We start from the raw sequence: 25,118 nt of genomic DNA, 5'->3' as shown, positions 1-25,118 counted from the left end.
TGAAATATGATTTTCGAAAGACAAGTTGCGATCTAGTATAACCCCCAGGTCTTTTACTGTAGTGGATAAAGTAACAGGACATCCTTCTAAATTGAAGTTGCATTGTAAGAGGTTTTGTGGGCAGTTTTTTGGACCCATAAGTAATACCTCCGTTTTATCTGAATTTAATAGCAGAAAATTACACGTCATCCAGTATTTTATATCTTTAACACACTCTGTCAATTTAGATAATTTATTGTTTTCATCTGGTCGTGATGAAATATATAATTGAGTGTCATCAGCATAACAGTGGAAATTAATTCCATGTTTTCTTATAATATTACCAAGTGGCAGCATATATATTGAGAATAGCAGAGGGCCTAACACAGATCCCTGCGGCACTCCATAGTTTACTGACGTTATCTTCGATTTTTCCCCCTTTAAACAGACAAAATGGTAGCGGTCTGATAAGTACGATCTAAACCAGCTTAATGCCTGTTCATGAACACCAGTGTAGTTTTGTAGTCGATCTAAGAGTATTTGTGATCTATAGTGTCGAACGCAGCGCTAAGATCGAGTAAAACTAATACTGAGATATAGCCTTGGTCAGAAGCTAGAAGTAAATCATTTGTAATTTTGACACGAGCGCAGTTTCTGTGCTATGATGCGGTCTGAATCCTGACTGAAATTTTTCATAGATATCATTTTCTTGCAAGAAAGAGCACAATTGAGCGGACACAACTTTTTCTAGTATTTTAGACATAAATGGTAGATTTGAAATGGGTCTATAATTTGCTAGGTTATTATGATCTAATTGCGGTTTCTTAATAAGAGGTTTTATAACTGCCAACTTGAATATTCTTGGAACATGACCTAAAGATAAAGACGAGTTAATAATATTAAGGAGAGGCTCTTCCACTACAGGTAACACTTCTTTCAGTAGTTTAGTGGGTATTGGGTCTAATAAACATGTTGTTGGTTTAGATGCAATGATAAGTTTATTTAGCTCTTCCTGTCCTATAGTTGTAAAGCGGTGTAGTTGTTCTTGAGGGGTGATAATTGAAGCTGAATCATAAGACACCATTAAAGATTGTACATTTACAATTGTGTTTCTGATGCTTTCTATTTTCTCAGTGAAGAAGTTCATGAAATCATTACTACTGAACTGTAACGGTATATTTTGCTCAGGTGATGTCTGTTTATTTGTTAGTCTAGCCACGGTGTTAAATAAAAACCTTGGATTATTTTGGTTATTTTCTATTAGTTTGCGGAGGTGCTCAGCCCTGGCTGCTTTTAGGGCCTTTTTATAATGTGACATACTGTCTTTCCACGCGATTCTAAAGACCTCTAAATTAGTTTGCTTCCATTTACGCTCTAAATTTCGAGTTTCTCTCTTGATAACATGCGTAGCACTGTTATACCATGGCGCTTTAGTTTTCTCTCTAACCTTTTTTAATCTAATTGGTGCAACGATGTCTAATGTACTAGAGAAAATGGTGCTCATAGTGCTAGTCATTTCCTCTAGTTCATCCGTTTGTTTGGGTTCACTGAGCAGCTGAGATAGATCAGGTAAGCTATTTGAGAATCTATCTATAGTGGTTGGAATGATTGTTCTGCCTGGTCGATAATGTGGCGCAACATGACAAATTTCAGCAGTACGTAGTATGCAAGATACCATGTAATGGTCAGTGACATCATCACTTTGCGGTATAATATCTATATCTGTTGGATTGGTTCCATGTGATATAATTAAATCTAGCGTATGATTAAGACGATGAGTGGGACCAGTGACGTTTTGCTTGACCCCAAAGGAGTTTAATAAATCTGTAAACGCAGCCCCTAACGCATCATTTGTGTTATCTACGTGTATGTTAAAATCTCCAACAATTAATGCTTTATCGACATTGACTAATAGGTCTGAGAGAAAATCTGCAAACTCTTTTAGGAAATCAGCGTAAGGCCCAGGCGGTCTATATACGGTAGCCAAGGCTAGAGATAATAGGGATTTATTTCTTACATCTAAGAGTGTAACATTTAGTACAAGTACTTCAAACGAATTAAACCTGTGACCTGTTTTTTGAGTAACATTAAGAATATCTCTATAGATTGTTGCAACGACCAATCGGGGCTCATGCTTATAACAGTATCCAGGAGGAGTAGACTCATTAATACCGAAATAATCATTTGGTTTAAGCCAGGTTTCAGTAAGGCAAAGTACATCGAAACTATTATCTGTGACCATTTCATTTACAATAACTGCCTTAGGTGTGAGCGATCTAATGTTTAGAAGACCTAGCTTTATAAATTGTTTTTGTTCACTAATATTGAGATTTTCTGGTTTAATCACAATTAGATTTTTCCTAGATCCTACAGTAGATTTGATGTTTGACCTCACTAAACGAGGAACAGACACAGTTTCAATATAATGTTCTACATTGGTACTTATATCAGTTAAGTTTGGACAGCAAAGAGTGTGATTTGGACTTTGACTTACTAGTCATATGGAGTGCAACGTCTTGGAGATGTTGTCCGACAGAAGAGCCGCTCCGATTCTGCTGGGGTGAAGTCCATCAGCACGGAAGAGCCTAGGTCGCTCCCAGAACAGATTCCAATTATTTACAAAGAGCGGTCTCTGTTCATTACACCATGACATTAACCATTCATTTAGAGCAAATAATCTACTGAACCTTTCATGTCCTAGTCGGTACGTGGGAAGCGGTCCAGACACGATGATCGTTGTTTCAGGCGATGTGGTGCGTACCGTCTCGATCAGGCTCCTGTAGTCCTTCTTCAGAACCTCTGTCTGCCGCAGCCTGATGTCGTTCGTTCCCGCGTGCAGCACGACAGCTCCGACGCGCTCGTCACCATTCAGGATCTCAGGGACCTGCGCAGCCACATCGAGAACACGAGCACCAGGAAAACAGTGAGTGCGCACCTTACCTTTACCTGAGGTAGCGTGTACATGCTGGACGATGGAAGTGCCGATGATCACAGCGTCGCGTCCCGTCTCGCGAAGAGGGGAGAAGCGGTTCCGGGTGGAGATCTCGAAGGCCGGGAGGGGCGGAGAGGTCCTTGCTCTGGTCCTGTCTCGCGTCTTCCGCTGTGGAATCACCCAGGGTCCGTGGTGTTGTGTCTGTGCCGGAGTGAATGAAACCAGGGATGATCGCGTCCTGGTTGCTCGCGTCCTGTGCAGAGAAACACACGGAGTAGACGAGGTCGGAGTCAAAAGGTTACTAACCACTGACTTGTGAGCATCGGCGCGTGATGTTTCAAGCGCTGATCGCCGATCTCGCAGCTCGGCTTGTCTCTCTAGTAGGTCGCGGATCTGCTTTTCCACCGAGTCCAACTCTAACTGCACAGAATGCAGCTCGAACGTGTCCTCACCTGCACTCAAAGGTAACGTTAGACACACATCCGATATATTCGCCATTATAGCAGATTATAGCAGATGTGCTATAATGGCGAATTATAGCTTTAAGTGATACAGGTGTAAAAAAGACGATCGATAGGCGCGGCCACGCGTGTAATGCTAGCGGGCTAAGGCTAGTAGCGGAAGTTCGGAAAGTTGGATATAAGTAGCGATATCAAAGCAATCCGATTGTTTTTTAAATAGAATAGTATTCCAGATATGTTCACACGCTGTAAAAATGAAAGTGTTCGTTTGTAAAAGAGTGTAAAGAAGAAAATCACGGTTTATGAATTAATTCGACGGAGCTCCAAACACAACAACGCACTCTTTGATAATCCATTTATCCATATCTTAATGAATGATAGGGTTGGGTACCGATGTTGACTCAATAACTTCCACTGTAAACTGACAATAAACTCTTTATTGTTCCATCGCATACAACATAGCCGCTCTTCCTCTCATAGGACGCCAGACTGAACTTCAAAAAACAAATCACGCATAAAGGGTGCTCTTTGCACATGCGCAGTAAAAGAAAACAACTTAATCTCCCTTTTTTCTTAAAAAAATTAAATAATGTTTGTTATTATTATAACAGGATAACTTAAGTGCTTCAGTTTAAATGACTAGACATTGACAAAACATAAGCAAATAATTATCAAATCCATTCAGTGCTTAAGATAGCAAACACCTGTGCTGAGAGCTTTCAGAAGGCCAAGTGCAGATGCACCCTTTTTTGTCAAGCAGTTAGCTAGCTGCTCTTTAGTGTCTGACCACAAGATCTGCTGAATAGTTCCAGAGTGTATAAGTTCCTTCATACTGCTGATTTCCAGGCGCAGTCTCTTTTCGGTTACAGATTTTGTAGATTTGAGAGCATCGAGAAGGGAATGATTGTCTATTACACACACAATAGGCACATTGATGCATGAGCAGCCACCAGTGGTAATCTCAGAATATAGTGTAGCGAGAAAAACTGCACTATCAACTCCATCTGCAAGTGCCAAAGTCTTTCCTACTAAGGTACTCCGTACAACTCTCCTGATCCGTTTTGACTGCCAAGATGCATGATGAAATGTCCACCCTGCGTGCCACCGTCCTGAAGATTTCCCATTGAGGAATCACTGTACACCACCAATTTAACAGCACTGTTTTCCCCTAAGTACTGGAACCTCAAGATGACCTCTTCTGATTTCAGTTTTCTGATAAGTTTATTTGCACAATGCAGGGTCTGAACAATAGCATGCTTTGTGTTAGATGCCAACATGGATATGTCATATATTATGTCAGGTCGGCTTTGCCTGGCAACCCACAATATTTGTCCAATCTTTGATTTTAGCATATCCATCTCAACGTCTGTCAATGAAGCTTCACGTTGTGTTGCTCTGGTTGGGTCCACTGGGATGGGTTGCAGATTTTTTATATATGTTTCTTGTTGTACTTGTATTTCATCCTCCTTAGAATGTACTTCTATTCCAATGTAGCTGAAACTGTCATGTTCTTCCCGTCCGACTTAAAAAAGGCAGCTTTCAATTGAGGAATGATATTTATGGAGTGCTTACGTTGCTGACGGGACGAGCAGCCTTATGGGGAACGGCGGTGTGGGAGAACCAGGACCAATGCTGCGCCTCGTTCCACGCACTATCCGCCAAGATGAGGAAGGTCTTCGACCGAGCTGTAGCCGGCAAGGAGGCTGCCAGAAGACTCAAACAGGGGGACGGTTCTGTAGCTGACTACTCCATTGAGTTCCGCACGCTGGCGGCTGAGTGCAAGTGGAACGAGGAGGCGCAGTGGGATATGTTCCTGCATGGGCTGGCCGACCGGGTTCAAAAAGAGATCTACATGCTAGACCTGCCTCCCAAACTCAACGGACTCATCGACCTGGCGCTACGGATAGATGCCCCGCATCGGTCGTCTGAATCAGCACTCTCGTCCCACTCGATCTCCCGGAGGCGTTGGGGTTCGAGACATCAGGGAGGAGAACTCGGTCGGTCCCGTCGTCGATCACGACCCCATGCAGGTGGGGAGAGCTCGGCTTTCCCGGGAGGAGAGAGAAAGGAGGAGGTCCCATGGACTCTGCCTCTACTGCCGTGGCTCTGGACATTTTCTACGCTATTGCCCAGTAAAAGAGCAAGCCCGATAGTAAAGTTGAGGCTACTATCAGGTGGGATCTACGCCGGGAAGTCCTCATCATCCACTGTCCTTCTGGTAACACTGAGATGGGCCAACAGCACGTACACCTGTCAAGCACTTCTGGACTGTGGAGCGGAGGGTAATTTCATGGACCTACATCTTGCACACGAATTACACCTCCCCATCACATCTCTCTCTCACCAGATCTTTGTCTGTGCTCTTAATGGTCAAGAACTCCCTAACATCTCACTCACTACTGGACCCATAACCCTCGTCACCTCTGGCAACCACACCGAGATTATCCCTTTCCTCCTTATGGACTCCCCTGTCACACCCATTGTGTTGGGCCACCCATGGCTTGTCAAGCACAATCCTCGTGTGGATTGGGGCTCTAACTCCATCACGTCTTTCGGTTACATGGCCTCCCGATGGACGTGGTTTCTGACAGGGGTTCCCAATTTGTGTCCAAATTCTGGCAAGAGTTTTGTAGGTCATTGGGAGCTACGGTCAGCTTGTCTTCGGGTTATCATCCCCAGAGTAATGGTCAGTCCGAGCGAGCCAACCAAGATCTGGAGAGAATGTTGCGATGTTTGGTTTCCAAGAATCCTTCATCCTGGAGCCAACAACTTTCTATGGTTGAGTACGCTCATAACTTGTTACCAGTGTCATCCACGGGCCTCTCTCCATTTGAGTGTAGTTTAGGGTCCCAGCCACCAATTTTTCCGAGTCTGGAATCCGAGATCGCGGTCCCCTCCGCCCATGCCTTCGTCCAGAGGTGCCACCACACATGGACCAGAGCCCGTGAGACTCTGCTCCAGGTGGGGGCGCGCACTAAGGCTAAGGCCGATCGCCACCGGTCAAGGCCTCCCGTATACGTCATGGGTCAAAAAGTGTGGCTTTCTACCAAGAACATTCCGCTCTGTTACGTTTCCAACAAGTTAGCTCCCAAAGCACTGTCAAGCACTTCTGGACTCTGGAGCGGAGGGTAATTTCATGGACCTACATCTTGCACACGAATTACACCTCCCCATCACATCTCTCTCTCACCAGATCTCCGTCTGTGCTCTTAATGGTCAAGAACTCCCTAACATCTCACTCACTACTGGACCCATAACCCTCGTCACCTCCGGCAACCACACCGAGATTATCCCTTTTCTCCTTATGGACTCCCCTGTCGCACCCATTGTGTTGGGCCACCCATGGCTTGTCAAGCACAATCCTCGTGTGGATTGGGGCTCTAACTCCATTTCCATGTGGAGCGAGTCCTGCCACGAGTCCTGTCTTGTTTCTGCTTGTCCGTCTGTGTCTGGTTCTGTGTTTCAGGAGAAGGCAGCGGATCTGTCAAACGTGCCCGCGGAGTATTTGGACCTGAAGGAAGTGTTCAGTAAGTCTTGCGCTGCTTCTCTCCCTCCGCATCGTCCCTATGACTGTGCTATAGATTTATTGCCAGGTAAGTCTCCGTCTAAGGGCAAGCTTTACTCTCTTTCTGTTCCTGAGAGGGAGGCCATGGAGAAATATATTTCTGATTCTCTAGCAACGGGGTTCATCCGACCTCCTTCTTCTCCTGCGGGGGCGGGGTTCTTTTTTGTTGGTAAGAAGGATGGTTCTCTGCGACCTTGTATTGATTACCGAGAGCTGGACAACATCACGGTGAAGAATACTTATCCTTCGCCGTTGATGTCTTCAGCCTTCGAGAGGTTGCAGGGAGCATCCATTTTCACAAAATTGGATTTACGTAACACCTATCATTTGGTTCGCATAAGGAAGGGGGATGAATGGAAGACCGCGTTCAACACCCCCAGGGGGCATTTTGAATATTTGGTCATGCCGTTCGGTCTTTACAACTCCCCAGCGGTTTTCCAGGCACTCGTCAATGACGTGTTGAGAGACATGGTAGATCAGTTCATATATGTTTACCTGGATGACATACTGATTTTTTCTTCGTCTCTCCAGGAACACGTTCAACACGTCAGACGAGTCAAGGCAGTGAAATGCGCTTTTCATGCACAGTCTGTTTCTTTCCTAGGTTACATCGTCTCTTCTGAGGGAGTGCGTATGGATCCTGACAAGGTTAAGGCTGTGATAGATTGGCCAAGTCCGGATTCCCGTAAGGCCCTACAGCGGTTTCTGGGGTTCGCCAATTTCTATCGGCGTTTCATTCGCAACTTCAGCCAACTAGCCGCACCTTTGACCGCCTTGACCTCCCCCAGAACGACGTTCAGGTGGTCCGATACAGCCGAGGCTGTATTCACCAACCGAAAGAGCTGCTTCGTTTCGGCTCCCATCTCAGTCGCCCTTGATCCCACACGTCAGTTCATGGTGGAGGTCGACACGTCAGAGGTGGGGGTAGGTGCAGTTCTTTCCCAACGCACATCCTCAGACGACAAGATGCATCCTTGCGCGTTTTTCTCCCATCGTTTATCACCTGCCGAACGTAATTATGACATTGGTAACAGAGTTGTTGGCCGTCAAGTTAGCGTTGGAGGAGTGGCGTCATTGGTTAGAGGGGTCAGGGGTACCTTTTATCGTTTGGACAGATCATAAGAACCTTGAATATATTAGATCTGCTAAAAGACTCAACTCCAGGCAGGCTCGGTGGGCACTTTTTTTTCGGAAGTTTAGATTTTTCTCTCTCGTACCGCCCGGGTTCCAAGAACATCAAACCCAATTCCTTATCTCGTATTTTTGATCCATCCGAACGCCCGGTTACTCCAGAGTGCATTTTACCCCGAGAAAGTAGTTATCTCCACACTCATATGGGAGGTCGAATCAAAGGTCAAGACGGCCTTAGAAAGGGTAACGCCTCCGCCCGGTTGCCCACCGAATCGATTGTTTGTTCCGGAGGGGTTACGGTCCGACGTTATTCGATGGGGTCATTGCTCCAACGTGGCTTGTCATCCAGGAGTAAATCGTACTAGCTGTTTAGTAAAGCAACGATTCTGGTGGCCATTAATGGCTTGCGATATTCACGATTTTGTTTTGGCTTGCTCAGTTTGTGCCAGTGGTAAGACGTCTAACCGACCTCCTGATGGGTTACTCCGACCGCTGTCAGTCCCTTCGAGACCGTGGTCCCACATTGCGCTAGATTTTGTCACCGCCCTACCGCCCTCTAAAGGCATGACGGTTGTTTTAACCATACTGGACCGGTTCTCGAAGGCGGCACATTTCATTCCCTTGCCCAAATTACCCTCAGCCAAGGAGACAGCGGTTACTATAATTGATCACGTCTTTCGGTTACATGGCCTCCCGATGGACGTGGTTTCTGACAGGGGTTCCCAATTTGTGTCCAAATTCTGGCAAGAGTTTTGTAGGTTATTGGGAGCTACGGTCAGCTTGTCTTCGGGTTATCATCCCCAGAGTAATGGTCAGTCCGAGCGAGCCAACCAAGATCTGGAGAGAATGTTGCGATGTTTGGTATCCAAGAATCCTTCATCCTGGAGCCAACAACTTTCTATGGTTGAGTACGCTCATAACTCGTTACCAGTGTCATCCACGGGCCTCTCTCCGTTTGAGTGTAGTTTAGGGTACCAGCCACCAATTTTTCCGAGTCTGGAATCCGAGATCGCGGTCCCCTCCGCCCATGCCTTCGTCCAGAGGTGCCACCACACATGGACCAGAGCCCGTGAGACTCTGCTCCAGGTGGGGGCGTGCACTAAGGCTAAGGCCGATCGCCACCGGTCAAGGCCTCCCGTATACGTCGTGGGTCAAAAAGTGTGGCTTTCTACCAAGAACATTCCGCTCCGTTACGTTTCCAACAAGTTAGCTCCCAAATTTATTGGCCCGTTCCCTGTCACCAAGATTATTAGTCCGGTGACAGTCCGACTCAAACTTCCTCCGGCATACAGGAGAATGCATCCCGCCTTTCATGTGTTAAAGATCAAACCCGTGTTTTACTCTCGCATTAATCCGCCGACCCCGGTAAAATGCACAGTTGTCTCAAATAAACATGAGTATGTAGTCATCTCAACAGGCCTAGTGGAAAATGTTGCCATTGCATATGAATGATGCGTATGAGAATACTTGACAGCCACATGAACTGGGTTTTTATTGCAAGCCCGGAGAGGTTTTCAGCCCATCTACGAAAAGAAGAGAGCAATTTGAAAAAGATTATCACTGTACAAGTGGTAACTGGATAATAAACATAAAATGGGCAGTCAATAAACATGTTAATTTACTGCATGTACTCAAAAGAAAATCACTAGTTTTAAAAAATATGAACACATTTAATTGCACACAGCCTCTCTCTGTAATGGTTATGTTCAGTTTGTGGACTCTTATGTTGAGTTTCCTTTGGTTCCTATGTTACTTTCCTGTTTAGTTCATGTTCCATTGTTTATTTGTTTCTAAGTTTACTCATTGGCTAATTGATTACATTCACTTGTGTGTTGTTGTGCTGCTCATATAGCAATACACAACAGAACAAAACAGTTCTTCTCTTAATCCTGTAATTTGATTCTTGCCTTCTTTGTTTTTGTAATTAAAATAAATCTGCTGCAGTTGAGATCCTCTGTTCTTAAAAAATCCTAAAAGCAATAATTGAACAGATTGCACTATATGGCAGCAAGATATCTGGACCATCTACGGGCCAAGCCAGATTCCACCATATCTTTATGTACACAATATTAATCTTTTACTATGTAATCCTTTTATATTTAATATTTGGCATGTTTGTGTGCTGTTGCGCGTCCCTGTGTGTGTAATAAGCAGTGGAAGTGCGTTGTGGACCTGTCTATAGGCGCTGTTTAAATAACAAAAAATACTGCGCCATTGACTTTAGACCAGGTTTCAGTCGGTCAATGGCTCAGTCTATTTCAGTTCCTTAAAATATCAACTCGCCAACCATGCGCCTGAACACACATCGTTTTCAGACCAGCAGCCCATGGGTGCACAGATGGGCGCAAATGCATTTGCTATGTAAACAACGTGGTGCAGTTAACAATAAACAATACTTTGATCAACCTTAGTTAATTATGTAGACAAAATACTCCAAGGCACTCACGTGGTGAAGTAAACAGCCTTTAATAAACTGTTACCAATTTAAGCATCAAGAATGGCAAAACAAACGCTGTCGGCCAACATCGGTTAACAGCATGTAGGCTTCAATGTTATCGTCTAAACGTCTATTAATAAAAATGTCAGACAATGAATAACAAAGCTCTGAAAAGTGTTTTGAATCAATAAATGAACATTTCAGAAGTTTTTATTTTTGACAAATAGCCTATTAAACTAGAAACAAAATGATGAAGATTGGAACTAAGACCGCTTGAAGCACAGCGAGGCTCATGTTGAAACACTGACCACACAGCTATCGTCTGAGCACTGTTTCATGAGCATGAACTTAAGGTCTTACTCTCATGCAAAGCCTCATTGATGTGACATTTTTCTATTGCAATGTGTATGTTGAAATGTTTTCATTATTTATTAAAGAGAATTATGATAATCATAACAATCTACTGAAAAGCCTATATAATTCTTAATTAATGCTGAAACACAAATGCTGCCGACTAACATCAGTTAGCAAGTCCTGACAATTTTACGATAATTTAGTTAAATTTATTTCACTGTTATGTTTCAGTTCATAAATCTAGGCCTATTAACAAATTAAAATAACAAAAAACAGCAAAGCTTGTTTTCAACATTGATAATAATCATATATGTTCCTTGAGCATCAAATCATCATATTAGCTTTTTTTAAACATGCTTTAGAAAAAGAAAAAAAAACATTACTGGTGTGTTTCTTGAGACAAAAAAATGGCACTGAAATATTTTAAGATATGCTTTCAGTTAAAACAGCTCAAACATGAATTTTAGTCTAAGATTAGCTTAAGCTCAAGGGCCCTATCATACACCCGGCGCAACACAGCGCCAGGCGCGGCGCGGCGCGGCGCGAATGTTTTTTGCTAGTTTCAGCCCGACGCAGTTATCATTTTCACGTCCTGCGCCACGTTGTTTAAATAGCAAATGCATTTGGACCCATTTGTGCGTCTATGGGCGTGCTGATTGAATTGAATTCAGAAAGTTAGTGATGTTTCTCAAACATCAGACTTCACTATATAAATATATGGGGCTTTTTTTTGTTTGTTTGTTTTTATGGTGTTTAAAAAAAATGTTTTACTGCATATTTGAGGAGCCAACAGGAGTAGAGAAGGAAAAATGAAGACTAACACCAGAAACATCAGGCTGAAATGGCCATGAATCAGGGTGGTAATAACTGGAGACTCACCATCTGTCGGCTCGGACTCGAGCGCATCTGTGCCGGCTGGCGGCTCTACAGTGGATGTGTCTGGATGAACCAGTGATTCCTGCTCAGCCACAAGAGGACGCACTTTGGTTCGGGATCAAGCTTAGGGAGTCTGTCATCTTTGAGTATTGATAAAATGAGCCAATGCACACATTGGCGTGCGAGCTTTGCATCCACGCTCCGCCCTGCAGCGCGGGTATAAATACGGAAGTGGATGCACGCACCACTTGTCTTTCTCTTCGGAGCCGATCGGTCTTCATGACGGTGTCATGTGTTGATTCATTCAACGAGTGAGTGTGTCGGTGCTTCTTCTGGAAGTCTCTCCCGGTGCTGGTGGTTCTACAGCGTGAGTGCAGCGGTGGTTGCAAGCCTTCTGAGCTCTCAACTACTGTCAACAGCACTCCTGTTTGTGTTTGGGGATCTCTTATTCCGGTATGGAGATGGATTCGGTCCAACACATCTCCTGAGAAGAGCATGCTTTGGTCGGTGCCGTTAAGAAGTGAGAAAGGGTCCCACTGAAACCTTTCAGAGGCTCCTGGGGCGTATGGCAGACGTAGCCGCAATAGAACGGCTTCCTCCACATGAAGACCGCTTCAGCACTGGCTTCATGGCCGAGTCCCGAGGTGGCCGTGGCCGAGCGGCACGCTCCGAGTGACAATCACCCTGGCCTGCCGCCAAACCCTCAGCCCGTGATCAGACCTTTTGTTCCTCCGGGCCAGCCGCCCCTAGAACAAGTGTCCACCAACACCGGCTGAGGGGCCACGTACAACAGGCATGCAGAAAGAAAGAATGGTGGGTTAGTTAGAAAGAAAGAAAGATGGGTTAGTTAGAAAGAAAGAAAGATGGGTTAGTTAGAAAGAAAGAAAGATGGGTTAGTTAGAAAGAAAGAAAGATAGATTAGTTAGAAAGAAAGAAAGATAGATTAGTTAGTTAGTTAGAAAGAAAGATGGATTATAGGGCTGGGCGATATGGCCTAAAAAAAAAACTGCGTGAGAAAATGGATGTGTGGCGTGAGAGCGTGTAAAAAGTGACGATTGCGTGAGTCTCACGGTGAGACTCGTACTCACGGCGAGACACCATAAATACTTGTAAATGTTTGTAAGACTGTTAGTGGGGCGGCTAAGCGCAGATTTTCATCAGAATCGATCACTTTGCGATAAAAGCATCAAATTTTGTATGAAGGCTCACAAAGGGGGTCTGATCAGATTTAGGACTGTAGGCGCTCAAAATTTGGCCCCTGGGGGCCATGGCGGCCATTTTGAAAAATATGGATTTCGTAATGGGAAAATTAATTAAAAGCTGCCAGAAACATAAAATGCAATAACACATTTCACCATAAATACATGTAAATATGAGCACACTTTCACATAGAAGGTCTTTAAACTTTAAAATATAAGATATGTTTTAAATGGCCACCAAATATGGATTTCATAATGGATAGACGACAGAAATTAACAATTAAAAAAGTAGCACATTTGATCATTAATCAATCTAGTTCATTTTTAAACGAAAAAGGAAAAGAGGTTATGATATCTATCAGAAATTATGTACTTTTTAAATGTATATTTAAATATGTAATATTAAATTGTGTGCATATACTAATACGCATCATTTTTACTTGGTAGTTTGTCAGTGACTCCTCCTTATTCAGTCAGTAGGTTTCATCTTGTGGTGGCCACAATTGAATATTATTCTCTTTAAAATCTAGGGAACTGGTGGGATGTTTTACTCTTGACTACAAGTGAGAAAAAGGCAAAGTCAGTTGAATGTGTTTCTCACTGTTACTCAGTAAAAATAGTGTAGGCTAATACTGCAAGTAAGCAAACATAACTCAGACAGGCAAATATAACATAAAATAGATTTTAGTCTGCAGGAATTTAGAGTTAGGATTCTGTGAAATAAAGTAGGTGTATATTTCCACAGAATTTCATTTAGGCTGGTTATCTAAACTAGCTGCAATTCATCCTATTTATTTCATTGTAACTCTGTGCTCTTGTACGGCTAGTTTATACCCAAAGCTAATCTCAGTCAATTCTTTGCTCTCCAAATGCTCTCACCTTGACTAGAAATATTAATTGTAAGAACTGTTGAGTCCTGCTGGATTATTTACAAGTGGTTTAGTAGGTAGGCCTACACATCACATTGTAGACCGAGTTTTCCTCACAAGAAAAACGTAAATTAGCACGATTAGCATGATTACCACAATTACAATCAATTTAATCTTTTTTGTGTCAGTTAAGTGAAATAGAGTAGCCAATATTTTTTAAAGTTATTAGCACACATCTTTTAAGTTAGTAGTAGGGGAGAGCGGGGCACAAAGTAACGCTTTTGACTTTCTCAGTTTGTGTAAATCTACTTATGGTTCAGAGTATTTATTTTTTCCCACATTAATTTCCCACATGTCTAGTACAATTATGTGGTTTTGTTTTATTAATAGAGTATATACTTTTTTCTGGATATACCGCAAAAGAATGGAAGTGAAATGTGACAACATGCCCCATAGTACATTGTAACATGTGTGGGGCACATTGTAACATGACATATGACAGCTTAAAATGTTATCTGATCTAATAAACAAAATATACAAGACAAACTAAAATATTTTCTAAATAAAACAGAATTAAAAAACTTTTTCATATAAAATAATGGCCATTTTTAAATATAAACTCATTTTTGAGTTTTGACTACGAACACATGAAAACACAGCTATGCAACATAGTTCAAAACAAATAAATAATTAGTAATTTCTGAACATTGACTAACAGTCTTTATTCACCTTTTTCTCACGTTTTCTCAATAAAATTAATAAAAGTATAGAATATAATAGCATATTTCTAATAGGGGCACATTGTAACGCAGTGTTACAACATACCCCGCCTGCACAACTGGGATTTAAACCCAGCTAGTGTCTTCTGCTAGTTAGTGAAGCATTAAAGAACTATCTCAACTGTTAAATAACATATTGGAGATTAAAATAATATCAGATTTGTCTAATTTTAAATAAACACAAAAAATAGAGATGAAAAATTCGCAAAGTGATCGATTTTTGCGCTTAACCGCCCTACTATGTAGATTGTTTTTGGGCGGGTGTGCTTGTGCTGCCGCGGTCTTATTAATTTGCCATGTTGTTTGTGTATCTCTATGCCAAACGCGCGGGGGAAGGGCTGAGCCCGTTCGGAGCTACGGTAGCCCAGAGGCGAGCGTCGGCGAATGTTAAAGAGAAAAATGATTTTCATTCAAACAAATCGACGTAAACTACACATTCGAGTTAATCGATAAAATCTATTTATCGCCCAGCCCTAATGGATTAGTTAGAAAGAAAGAAAGATGGATTAGTTAGAAAGAAAGAAAGATGGGTTAGTTAGAAAGAAAGAAAGATGGGTTAGTTAGAAAGAAAGAAAGATGGATTAATTAGTTAGAAAGAAAGATGGATTAGTTAGAAAGAAAGAAAAATAGATTAGTTAGTTAGAAAGAAAGATGGATTAGTAAGAAAGAAAGAAAGAGAAAGAAAGTAAGAAAGAAAGAAAGAAAGAGAAAGAAAGAACGAAAGAAAGAAAGAGAAAGAAAGAACGAAAGAAAGAAAGAAAGAAAGAAAGATAGATTAGTAAGAAAGAAAGAAAGACAGAAAGAAAGAAAGAATGGTGGATTAGTTAGTTAGAAAGAAAGAAAGACTGATTAGTAAGAAAGAAAGAAAGAAAGAAAGATGGATAAGTTAGAAAGAAAGAAAGAAAGATGGATAAGTTAGAAAGAAAGAAAGACTGATTAGTAAGTAAGAAAGAAAGAAAGAAAGAAAGAAAAAAGAAAGAAAGAAAGAAAGAAAAAAGAAAGAAAGAAAGAAAGAAAGAAAGAAAGAAAGAAAGAAAGAAAGAAAGAAAAAAGAAAGAAAGAGATTAGTAAGTAAGAAAGAAAGAAAGAAAGAAAGAAAGAAAGAAAGAAAGAAAGAAAAAAGAAAGAAAGAAAGAAAGAAAGAAAGAAAGAAAAAAAGAAAGAAAGAAAGAAAGAAAAAAGAAAGAAAGAAAGAAGAAAGAAAGAAAAAAGAAAGAAAGAAAAAAGAAAAAAGAAAGAAAGAAAGAAAGAAAGAAAGAAAGAAAGAAAGAAAGAAAGAAAGAAAGAAAGAGAAAGAAAGAAAGAAAGAAAGAAGGAAAGTTACTGCATGCCTGTTGTACGTGGCCCCTCAGCCGGTGTTGGTGGACACTTGTTCTAGGGGCGGCTGGCCCGGAGGAACAAAAGGTCTGATCACGGGCTGAGGGTTTGGCGTAAGGCCAGGGTGATTGTCACTCGGAGCGTGCCACTCGGCCACGGCCACCTCGGGACTCGGCCATGAAGCCAGTGCTGAAGCGGTCTTCATGTGGAGGAAGCCGTTCTATTGCGGCTGCGTCTGCCATACGCCCCAGGAGCCTCTGAAAGGTTTCAGTGGGACCCTTTCTCACTTCTTAACGGCACCGACCAAAGCATGCTCTTCTCAGGAGATGTGTTGGACCAAATCCATCTCCATACCGGAATAAGAGATCCCCAAACACAAACAGGAGTGCTGTTGACTGAGTGTGGATGCAAAACTCGCACACCAATGATGACAGACTCCCTAAGCGTGATCCCGATCAGTCGACTACGTCTCCATTCCCTCCTTCAGGGAACGAGGGTTACATATCTAACCAAGACGTGACAGCCTTCCATCCTCTCTTGAAGATGTTCTTCCCTTTTTCTGCAAACAACAAATATTGTAACAGCTTCAATGTTATTGTATAAACGTCTATTAATAAAAATGTCAGACAATGAATAACAAAGCTCTGAAAAGTGTTTTGAATCAATAAATGAACATTTCAGAAGTTTTTATTTTTGACAAATAGCCTATTAAACTAGAAACAAAATGATGAAGATTGGAACTAAGACCGCTTGAAGCACAGCGAGGCTCATGTTGAAACACTGACCACACAGCTATCGTCTGAGCACTGTTTCATGAGTTGTGTTTATGTTTATGTTGAAATGTTTTCATTATTTATTAAAGAGAATTATGATAATCATAACAATCTACTGAAAAGCCTATATAATTCTTAATTAATGCTGAAACACAAATGCTGCCGACTAACATCAGTTAGCAAGTCCTGACAATTTTACGATAATTTAGTTTAATTTATTTCACTGTTATGTTTCAGTTCATAAATCTAGGCCTACTAACAAATTAAAATAACAAAAAACAGCAAAGCTTGTTTTCAACATTGATAATAATCATAAATGTTCCTTGAGCATCAAATCATCATATTAGCTTTTTTTAAACGTGCTTAAAAAATAAAAAATAAAAACATTACTGGTGTGACTCTTGAGACAAAAAAATGGCACTGAAATATTTTAAGATATGCTTTCAGTTAAAACAGCTCAAACATGAATTTTAGTCTAAGATTAGCTTAAGCTCAAGGGCCCTATCATACACCCGGCGCAACACAGCGCCAGGCGCGGCGCGAGTGTTTTTTGCTAGTTTCAGCCCGACGCAGTTATCATTTTCACGTCCTGCGCCACGTTGTTTAAATAGCAAATGCATTTGGACCCATTTGTGCGTCTATGGGCGTGCTGACTGAATTGAATTCAGAAAGTTAGTGATGTTTCTCAAACATCAGACTTCACTACATAAATATATGGGGGGGGGGTTTGTTTGTTTGTTTTTATGGTGTTTAAAAATTTTTTTTTTACTGCATATTTGAGGAGCCAACAGGAGTAGAGAAGGAAAAATGAAGACTAACACCAGAAACATCAGGCTGAAATGGCCATGAATCAGGGTGGTAATAACTGGAGACTCACCTTCTGTCGGCTCGGACTCGAGCGCATCTGTGCCGGCTGGCGGCTCTACAGTGGATGTGTCTGGATGAACCAGTGATTCCTGCTCAGCCACAAGAGGACGCACTTTGGTTCGGGATCAAGCTTAGGGAGTCTGTCATCTTTGAGTATTGATAAAATTGGAAGAACTGTAGAACCACCAGCACCGGGAGAGACTTCCAGAAGAAGCACCGACACACTCACTCGTTGAATGAATCAACACTCTTCAGAGACACCGTCATGAAGACCGATCGGCACAGAAGAGAAAGACAAGTGGTGCGTGCATCCACTTCCGTATTTATACCCGCGCTGCAGGGCGAGCGTAGATGCAAAACTCGCACACCAATGATGACAGACTCCCTAAGCGTGATCCCGATCAGTCGACTACTGTCACGTCTTGGTTAGATATGTAACCCTCGTTCCCTGAAGGAGGGAATGGAGACGTCTTCCATCCTCTCTTGAAGATGTTCTTCCCTTTTTCTGCAAACAACAAATATTGATTAGAAACATCTGTTTTATTAGCACAGATTACAGCTCAATGATTCACTAGTTCATGTTCCAAAAACACTAGAGAAATGGGCTAGCTGCATATGGCCGCCATGTTGGATTTCCGATCGAGCGAGTTTGTGCAGACGCCAGTGCAGAGAGCCGGAGAAACCAGAGAATGATCTTTAATAGTTGTTTAAAGAAAATGATACATCACTTAAAATAATACTAAGATCTATATTACTATTCCATGAGTAAATGACATTTAAATGCACACATGTTTAAATCAGGAGAATGAAACACACTTTCATTAAAGACACTCTGTCCATGAAGAGTAAATTGACTCGGACTCGTGGTGCATGAACATACACAATGTCTGATTCCCAGACCAATTATGCCTACTGTAGATATACAAATATCTAAATATAACTAAAATAAAAGAATAAAATATAGCAGAGAAATATATAAAATTAAAATAAACTATCCATCTTAAAAGACTTCAATCTTTTGATTTCTGATCTGCTGCAAATCAGCTACAAGAAGTTTCTTTACGTGATGTCAGAGGATCAGAATTATAGCCTAGTAGAAATATCATGAAACAAAGGTAATAATGACTCACTTTTTTCCCGATCACCCCAGAAGGGCCCTGGCATAGGCGGTGTTTCCCCAATCATGTAGGGACCTGGCATACAAGAAGATGTGTTTTTATCTCAAAATATCTTAAAGAACAGTTGAGTATTGCAATAAGGGAGATATAATCATCACTCATCTTAAAATGGGCTGATTTTCAGCAGTTTTGAAAGGATGACAACAAAGCTTGTCTCATATTTATTGAAAATGTCCAACAAGCAGGGACTGATCAACGCACGGGCATGTCGGGCGGGCACAGTGTTTTTTCCCGACCTGGGGTTCACGACCCCCACTTGGGGTTGCTAAAGATTTACAAGGGGTTTCCAAGCTCACTCTTGTTTGAGGGTGTTACCAGTTTGACGATAAACCATGATGCAATTTGCGACGTTTAATATTTCAATCATCATTAAAACTGTATTTGAATGCAAGGATTTGAAAAACTCACAGCAAATACTGTCCAGTATTAAGCAAAGTAAGCAACAGTCTCACACTGCATGCAGCGTAGGTTTCGTTTTGTTTTTTAAAAGAATTACGCAAATGGGAGGTTTTACAACCATTACAACCGAGTGCTGAGGGAAACTCTATGAATGTTTCTCTGAAGGGAACTGACTGCCTTGAGGAAACTTTTGATGGCATTTTCTCTTCATCTTCCCTCCGCGTAACGTGTAGTGTTTATAAGCTGCTTTGTTTACAGAGGTTGCCAGGGAAACAGATTTATTTCTGCAGTTGCATAAGCGCCACCTACTGACAGAGAGTGGATTTACATTTACGTTCTAAAATTATTAATAGGCCTATGTCACGAAAAAATTTAAGACCGAAAGTACGTCTTTTAGTAGGGATACGGCTCTTCCGGTTAGCTTTTTACAATGGCGGAGTCCGATAGATACCGCTGGACCAAATCTCTCCGCAACCAGCTAAGTTTTAAAAAATATGAACACATTTAATTGCACACAGCCTCTCTCTGTAATGGTTATGTTCAGTTTGTGGACTCTTATGTTGAGTTTCCTTTGGTTCCTATGTTACTTTCCTGTTTAGTTCATGTTCCATTGTTTATTTGTTTCTAAGTTTACTCATTGGCTAATTGATTACATTCACTTGTGTGTTGTTGTGCTGCTCATATAGCAATACACAACAGAACAAAACAGTTCTTCTCTTAATCCTGTAATTTGATTCTTGTCTTCTTTGTTTTTTGTAATTAAAATAAATCTGCTGCAGTTTAGATCCTCTGTTCTTAAAAAATCCTAAAAGCAATAATTGAACAGATTGCACTATATGGCAGCAAGATATCTGGACCATCTACGGGCCAAGCCAGATTCCACCATATCTTTATGTACACAATATTAATCTTTTACAATGTAATCCTTTTATATTTCATATTTGGCATGTTTGTGTGCTGTTGCGCGTCCCTGTGTGTGTAATAAGCAGTGGAAGTGCGTTGTGGACCTGTCTATAGGCGCTGTTTAAATAACAAAAAATACTGCGCCATTGACTTTAGACCAGGTTTCAGTCGGTCAATGGCTCAGTCTATTTCAGTTCCTTAAAATATCAACTCGCCAACCATGCGCCTGAACACACATCGTTTTCAGACCAGCAGCCCATGGGTGCACAGATGGGCGCAAATGCATTTGCTATGTAAACAACGTGGTGCAGTTAACAATAAACAATACTTTTATCAACCTTAGTTAATTATGTAGACAAAATACTCCAAGGCACTCACGTGGTGAAGTAAACAGCCTTTAATAAACTGTTACCAATTTAAGCATCAAGAACGGCAAAACAAACGCTGTCGGCCAACATCGGTTAACAGCATGTAGGCTTCAATGTTTTCGTCTAAACGTCTATTAATAAAAATGTCAGACAATGAATAACAAAGCTCTGAAAAGTGTTTTGAATCAATAAATGAACATTTCAGAAGTTTTTATTTTTGACAAATAGCCTATTAAACTAGAAACAAAATGATGAAGATTGGAACTAAGACCGCTTGAAGCACAGCGAGGCTCATGTTGAAACACTGACCACACAGCTATCGTCTGAGCACTGTTTCATGAGTTGTGTTTATGTTTATGTTGAAATGTTTTCATTATTTATTAAAGAGAATTATGATAATCATAACAATCTACTGAAAAGCCTATATAATTCTTAATTAATGCTGAAACACAAATGCTGCCGACTAACATCAGTTAGCAAGTCCTGACAATTTTACGATAATTTAGTTTAATTTATTTCACTGTTATGTTTCAGTTCATAAATCTAGGCCTACTAACAAATTAAAATAACAAAAAACAGCAAAGCTTTTTTTTAACATTGATAATAATCATAAATGTTCCTTGAGCATCAAATCATCATATTAGCTTTTTTTAAACGTGCTTAAAAAATAAAAAATAAAAACATTACTGGTGTGACTCTTGAGACAAAAAAATGGCACTGAAATATTTTAAGATATGCTTTCAGTTAAAACAGCTCAAACATGAATTTTAGTCTAAGATTAGCTTAAGCTCAAGGGCCCTATCATACACCCGGCGCAACACAGCGCCAGGCGCGGCGCGGCGCGGCGCGAATGTTTTTTGCTAGTTTCAGCCCGACGCAGTTATCATTTTCACGTCCTGCGCCACGTTGTTTAAATAGCAAATGCATTTGGACCCATTTGTGCGTCTATGGGCGTGCTGACTGAATTGAATTCAGAAAGTTAGTGATGTTTCTCAAACATCAGACTTCACTACATAAATATATGGGGGTTTTTTTGTTTGTTTGATGGTGTTTAAAAAATTTTTTTTTACTGCATATTTGAGGAGCCAACAGGAGTAGAGAAGGAAAAATGAAGACTAACACCAGAAACATCAGGCTGAAAAGGCCATGAATCAGGGTGGTAATAACTGGAGACTCACCTTCTGTCGGCTCGGACTCGAGCGCATCTGTGCCGGCTGGCGGCTCTACAGTGGATGTGTCTGGATGAACCTGTGATTCCCACTCAGCCACAAGAGGACGCACTTTGGTTCGGGATCAAGCTTAGGGAGTCTGTCATCTTTGAGTATTGATAAAATGAGCCAATGCACACATTGGCGGGCGAGCTTTGCATCCACGCTCCGCCCTGCAGCGCGGGTATAAATACGGAAGTGGATGCACGCACCACTTGTCTTTCTCTTCGGAGCTGATCGGTCTTCATGACGGTGTCTCTGAAGAGTGTTGATTCATTCAACGAGTGAGTGTGTCGGTGCTTCTTCTGGAAGTCTCTCCCGGTGCTGGTGGTTCTACAGCATGAGTGCAGCGGTGTTCGCAAGCCTTCAGAGCTCTCAACTACTGTCAACAGCACTCCTGTTTGTGTTTGGGGATCTCTTATTCCGGTATGGAGATGGATTCGGTCCAACACATCTCCTGAGAAGAGCATGCTTTGGTCGGTGCCGTTAAGAAGTGAGAAAGGGTCCCACTGAAACCTTTCAGAGGCTCCTGGGGCGTATGGCAGACGCAGCCGCAATAGAACGGCTTCCTCCACATGAAGACCGCTTCAGCACTGGCTTCATGGCCGAGTCCCGAGGTGGCCGTGGCCGAGCGGCACGCTCCGAGTGACAATCACCCTGGCCTGCCGCCAAACCCTCAGCCCGTGATCAGACCTTTTGTTCCTCCGGGCCAGCCGCCCCTAGAACAAGTGTCCACCAACACCGGCTGAGGGGCCACGTACAACAGGCATGCAGTAAGAAAGAATGGTGGGTTAGTTAGAAAGAAAGAAAGATGGGTTAGTTAGAAAGAAAGAAAGATGGGTTAGTTAGAAAGAAAGAAAGAAAGATGGGTTAGTTAGAAAGAAAGAAAGATAGATTAGTTAGAAAGAAAGATAGATTAGTTAGTTAGAAAGAAAGATGGATTATAGGGCTGGGCGATATGGCCTAAAAAAAAAACTGCGTGAGAAAATGGATGTGTGGCGTGAGAGCGTGTAAAAAGTGACGATTGCGTGAGTCTCACGGTGAGACTCGTACTCACGGCGAGACACCATAAATACTTGTAAATGTTTGTAAGACTGTTAGTGGGGCGGCTAAGCGCAGATTTTCATCAGAATCGATCACTTTGCGATAAAAGCATCAAATTTTGTATGAAGGCTCACAAAGGGGGTCTGATCAGATTTAGGACCGTAGGCGCTCAAAATTTGGCCCCTGGGGGCCATGGCGGCCATTTTGAAAAATGGATATGGATTTCGTAATGGGAAAATGAATTAAAAGCTGCCAGAAACATAAAATGCAATAACACATTTCACCATAAATACATGTAAATATGAGCACACTTTCACATAGAAGGTCTTTAAACTTTAAAATATAAGATATGTTTTAAAAAAAAATTAAAATGGCCACCAAATATGGATTTCATAATGGATAGACGACAGAAATTAACAATTAAAAAAGTTGCACATTTGATCATTAATCAATCTAGTTCATTTTTAAACAAAAAGGAAAAGAGGTTATGATATCTATCAGAAATTATGTACTTTTTAAATGTATATTTAAATATGTAATATTAAATTGTGTGCATATACTAATACGCATCATTTTTACTTGGTAGTTTGTCAGTGACTCCTCCTTATTCAGTCAGTAGGTTTCATCTTGTGGTGGCCACAATTGAATATTATTCTCTTTAAAATCTAGGGAACTGGTGGGATGTTTTACTCTTGACTACAAGTGAGAAAAAGGCAAAGTCAGTTGAATGTGTTTCTCACTGTTACTCAGTAAAAATAGTGTAGGCTAATACTGCAAGTAAGCAAACATAAGATTCTTAGATTCTATTTCAAAACAACTTGCACTTTCTAAAGGCCTTGCTAGAGTTTTATTCATAGATTTTAGTGCAGCATTTAATTCTATGAAGTTACACATTCTCCTGCAAAAACTAGCTAATATTAATATAGATAGAGGCTTGATTGTATGGATCAGAGACTTTCTCTCCTGTCACACTCAGAGGGTATGTGTAAATGACTTTTTGTCAGGAGTGCGTACTATTAGCACAGGTTGTCCTCAAGGCAGTGTTCTTTCCCCTATGCTTTTTTCATTATTTACGAATGATTTCTCCATAAACAATAGCACTTTTAAATTAATAAAATATGCAGACGATATGGCCTTAGTAGGCCTTCTACAAAAAACGAATCCCTTTGATGAAGCCTATTATTTAGCACATATTAAGGCCCTTGAATTATGGTGCAAAGACAGCCAGCTAGAATTTAATGTGGCGAAGACAAATGAGCTAATTTTCTGTAAAAAACAAGACATAATAACAGAGCCAGTGTTACTTAATGGTCAAGTAGTTGAAACAGTGGGAACTTTTAAGTATTTAGGTACGGTTCTTGATAATCACCTGAGTTTTATAGAAAATACAGATTTTATTTACAAGAAATGCACACAACGTCTAAGTCTGCTCAGAAAATTGAACTGGGGTGCGTTTCCCGAAAGCATCGTTAGCCAACTATGGTCGCAAGTTCCCTCGTTGCCAATGGAGTTCAATGGACATTGCGATGAACTTGCGACCATAGTTGGCCAACGATGCTTTCGGGAAACGCACCCCTGTTTGGGTGTTAGTACTAAGATTATTGAGCTTGTGTATATCACACACATTGAAAGTGTTTTAACTTTTCATCTTTCTGCTTGGTTTGGCCATTTAAACTGTAAGCTTAAGAAAAAGCTTAACAGGATAGTGTTAATGGCTAGTAAGATAGTAGGAAAACCACAAAAACAATTGACTCAAATATACGTTGACAGAATGAGTAAAAAAGCAAGAAAGATCACAATAGATAGTCCCCACCCCCTCGCTAGTGAGTTTGAACTTTTGAAGTCCGGGAGGCGATTCAGAGTGCCTCTGGCTAAAGGTACTTTTAAAAAATCCTTTATTCCGAATGCCATTAGTATCCTTAATCAAATTAAGTGACAATAATAAGGAGTTAACTTGATGTATTTAAGTATATTTATCTTTAGCATGATTTTTTTATTGTATCATTTATTTTTTAGAAATATTCTCTCTTGTACGAGCTGTTGTTTGTATGTCTATTGTATTTGTCTTTTAGTCTGGTGAGCCAAAGAAAAATTTCCACTTCGGTGGACAATAAAGATTTATTCTATTCTATTCTATTCTATTCTATTCTATTCTATTCTAACTCAGACAGGCAAATATAACATTAAAATAGATTTTAGTCTGCAGGAATTTAGAGTTAGGATTCTGTGAAATAAAGTAGGTGTACATTTCCACAGAATTTCATTCAGGCTGGTTATCTAAACTAGCTGCAATTCATCCTATTTATTTCATTGTAACTCTGTGCTCTTGTACGGCTAGTTTATACCACCCAAAGTTAATCTCAGTCAATTCTTTGCTCTCCAAATGCTCTCACCTTGACTAGAAATATTAATTGTAAGAACTGTTGAGTCCTGCTGGATTATTTACAAGTGGTTTAGTAGGTAGGCCTACACATCACAT

The 25,118-nt window shown here is 41.1% G+C and overlaps 2 protein-coding genes across 2 annotated transcripts in view; both read right to left on the bottom strand.

Moving 5' to 3' along the window:
- Positions 1-3,709, bottom strand: part of LOC309492495 (uncharacterized protein) — a 201,847-nt gene extending 198,138 nt beyond the window's left edge. The window contains exon 1 of the mRNA XM_082161510.1: positions 2,474-3,709. Coding sequence (XP_082017636.1) covers positions 2,477-3,409 — 933 coding nt within the window. The 5' untranslated portion in view covers positions 3,410-3,709 and the 3' untranslated portion in view covers positions 2,474-2,476. The remainder of the gene's footprint in view (positions 1-2,473) is intronic.
- Positions 1-25,118, bottom strand: part of LOC309474055 (uncharacterized protein) — a gene marked incomplete at its 3' end in the record, with an annotated part of 169,306 nt that overhangs the window by 3,854 nt on the left and 140,334 nt on the right. The window lies entirely within an intron of this gene.

Source organism: Leuciscus leuciscus, assembly GCF_965113295.1.
Source record: "Leuciscus leuciscus genome assembly, chromosome: 1".
NCBI classification, from domain to species: Eukaryota; Metazoa; Chordata; class Actinopteri; order Cypriniformes; family Leuciscidae; genus Leuciscus; species Leuciscus leuciscus.
Note: the sequence above shows the minus strand (reverse complement) of the source record. Positions and strands in the feature narration are given on the sequence as shown.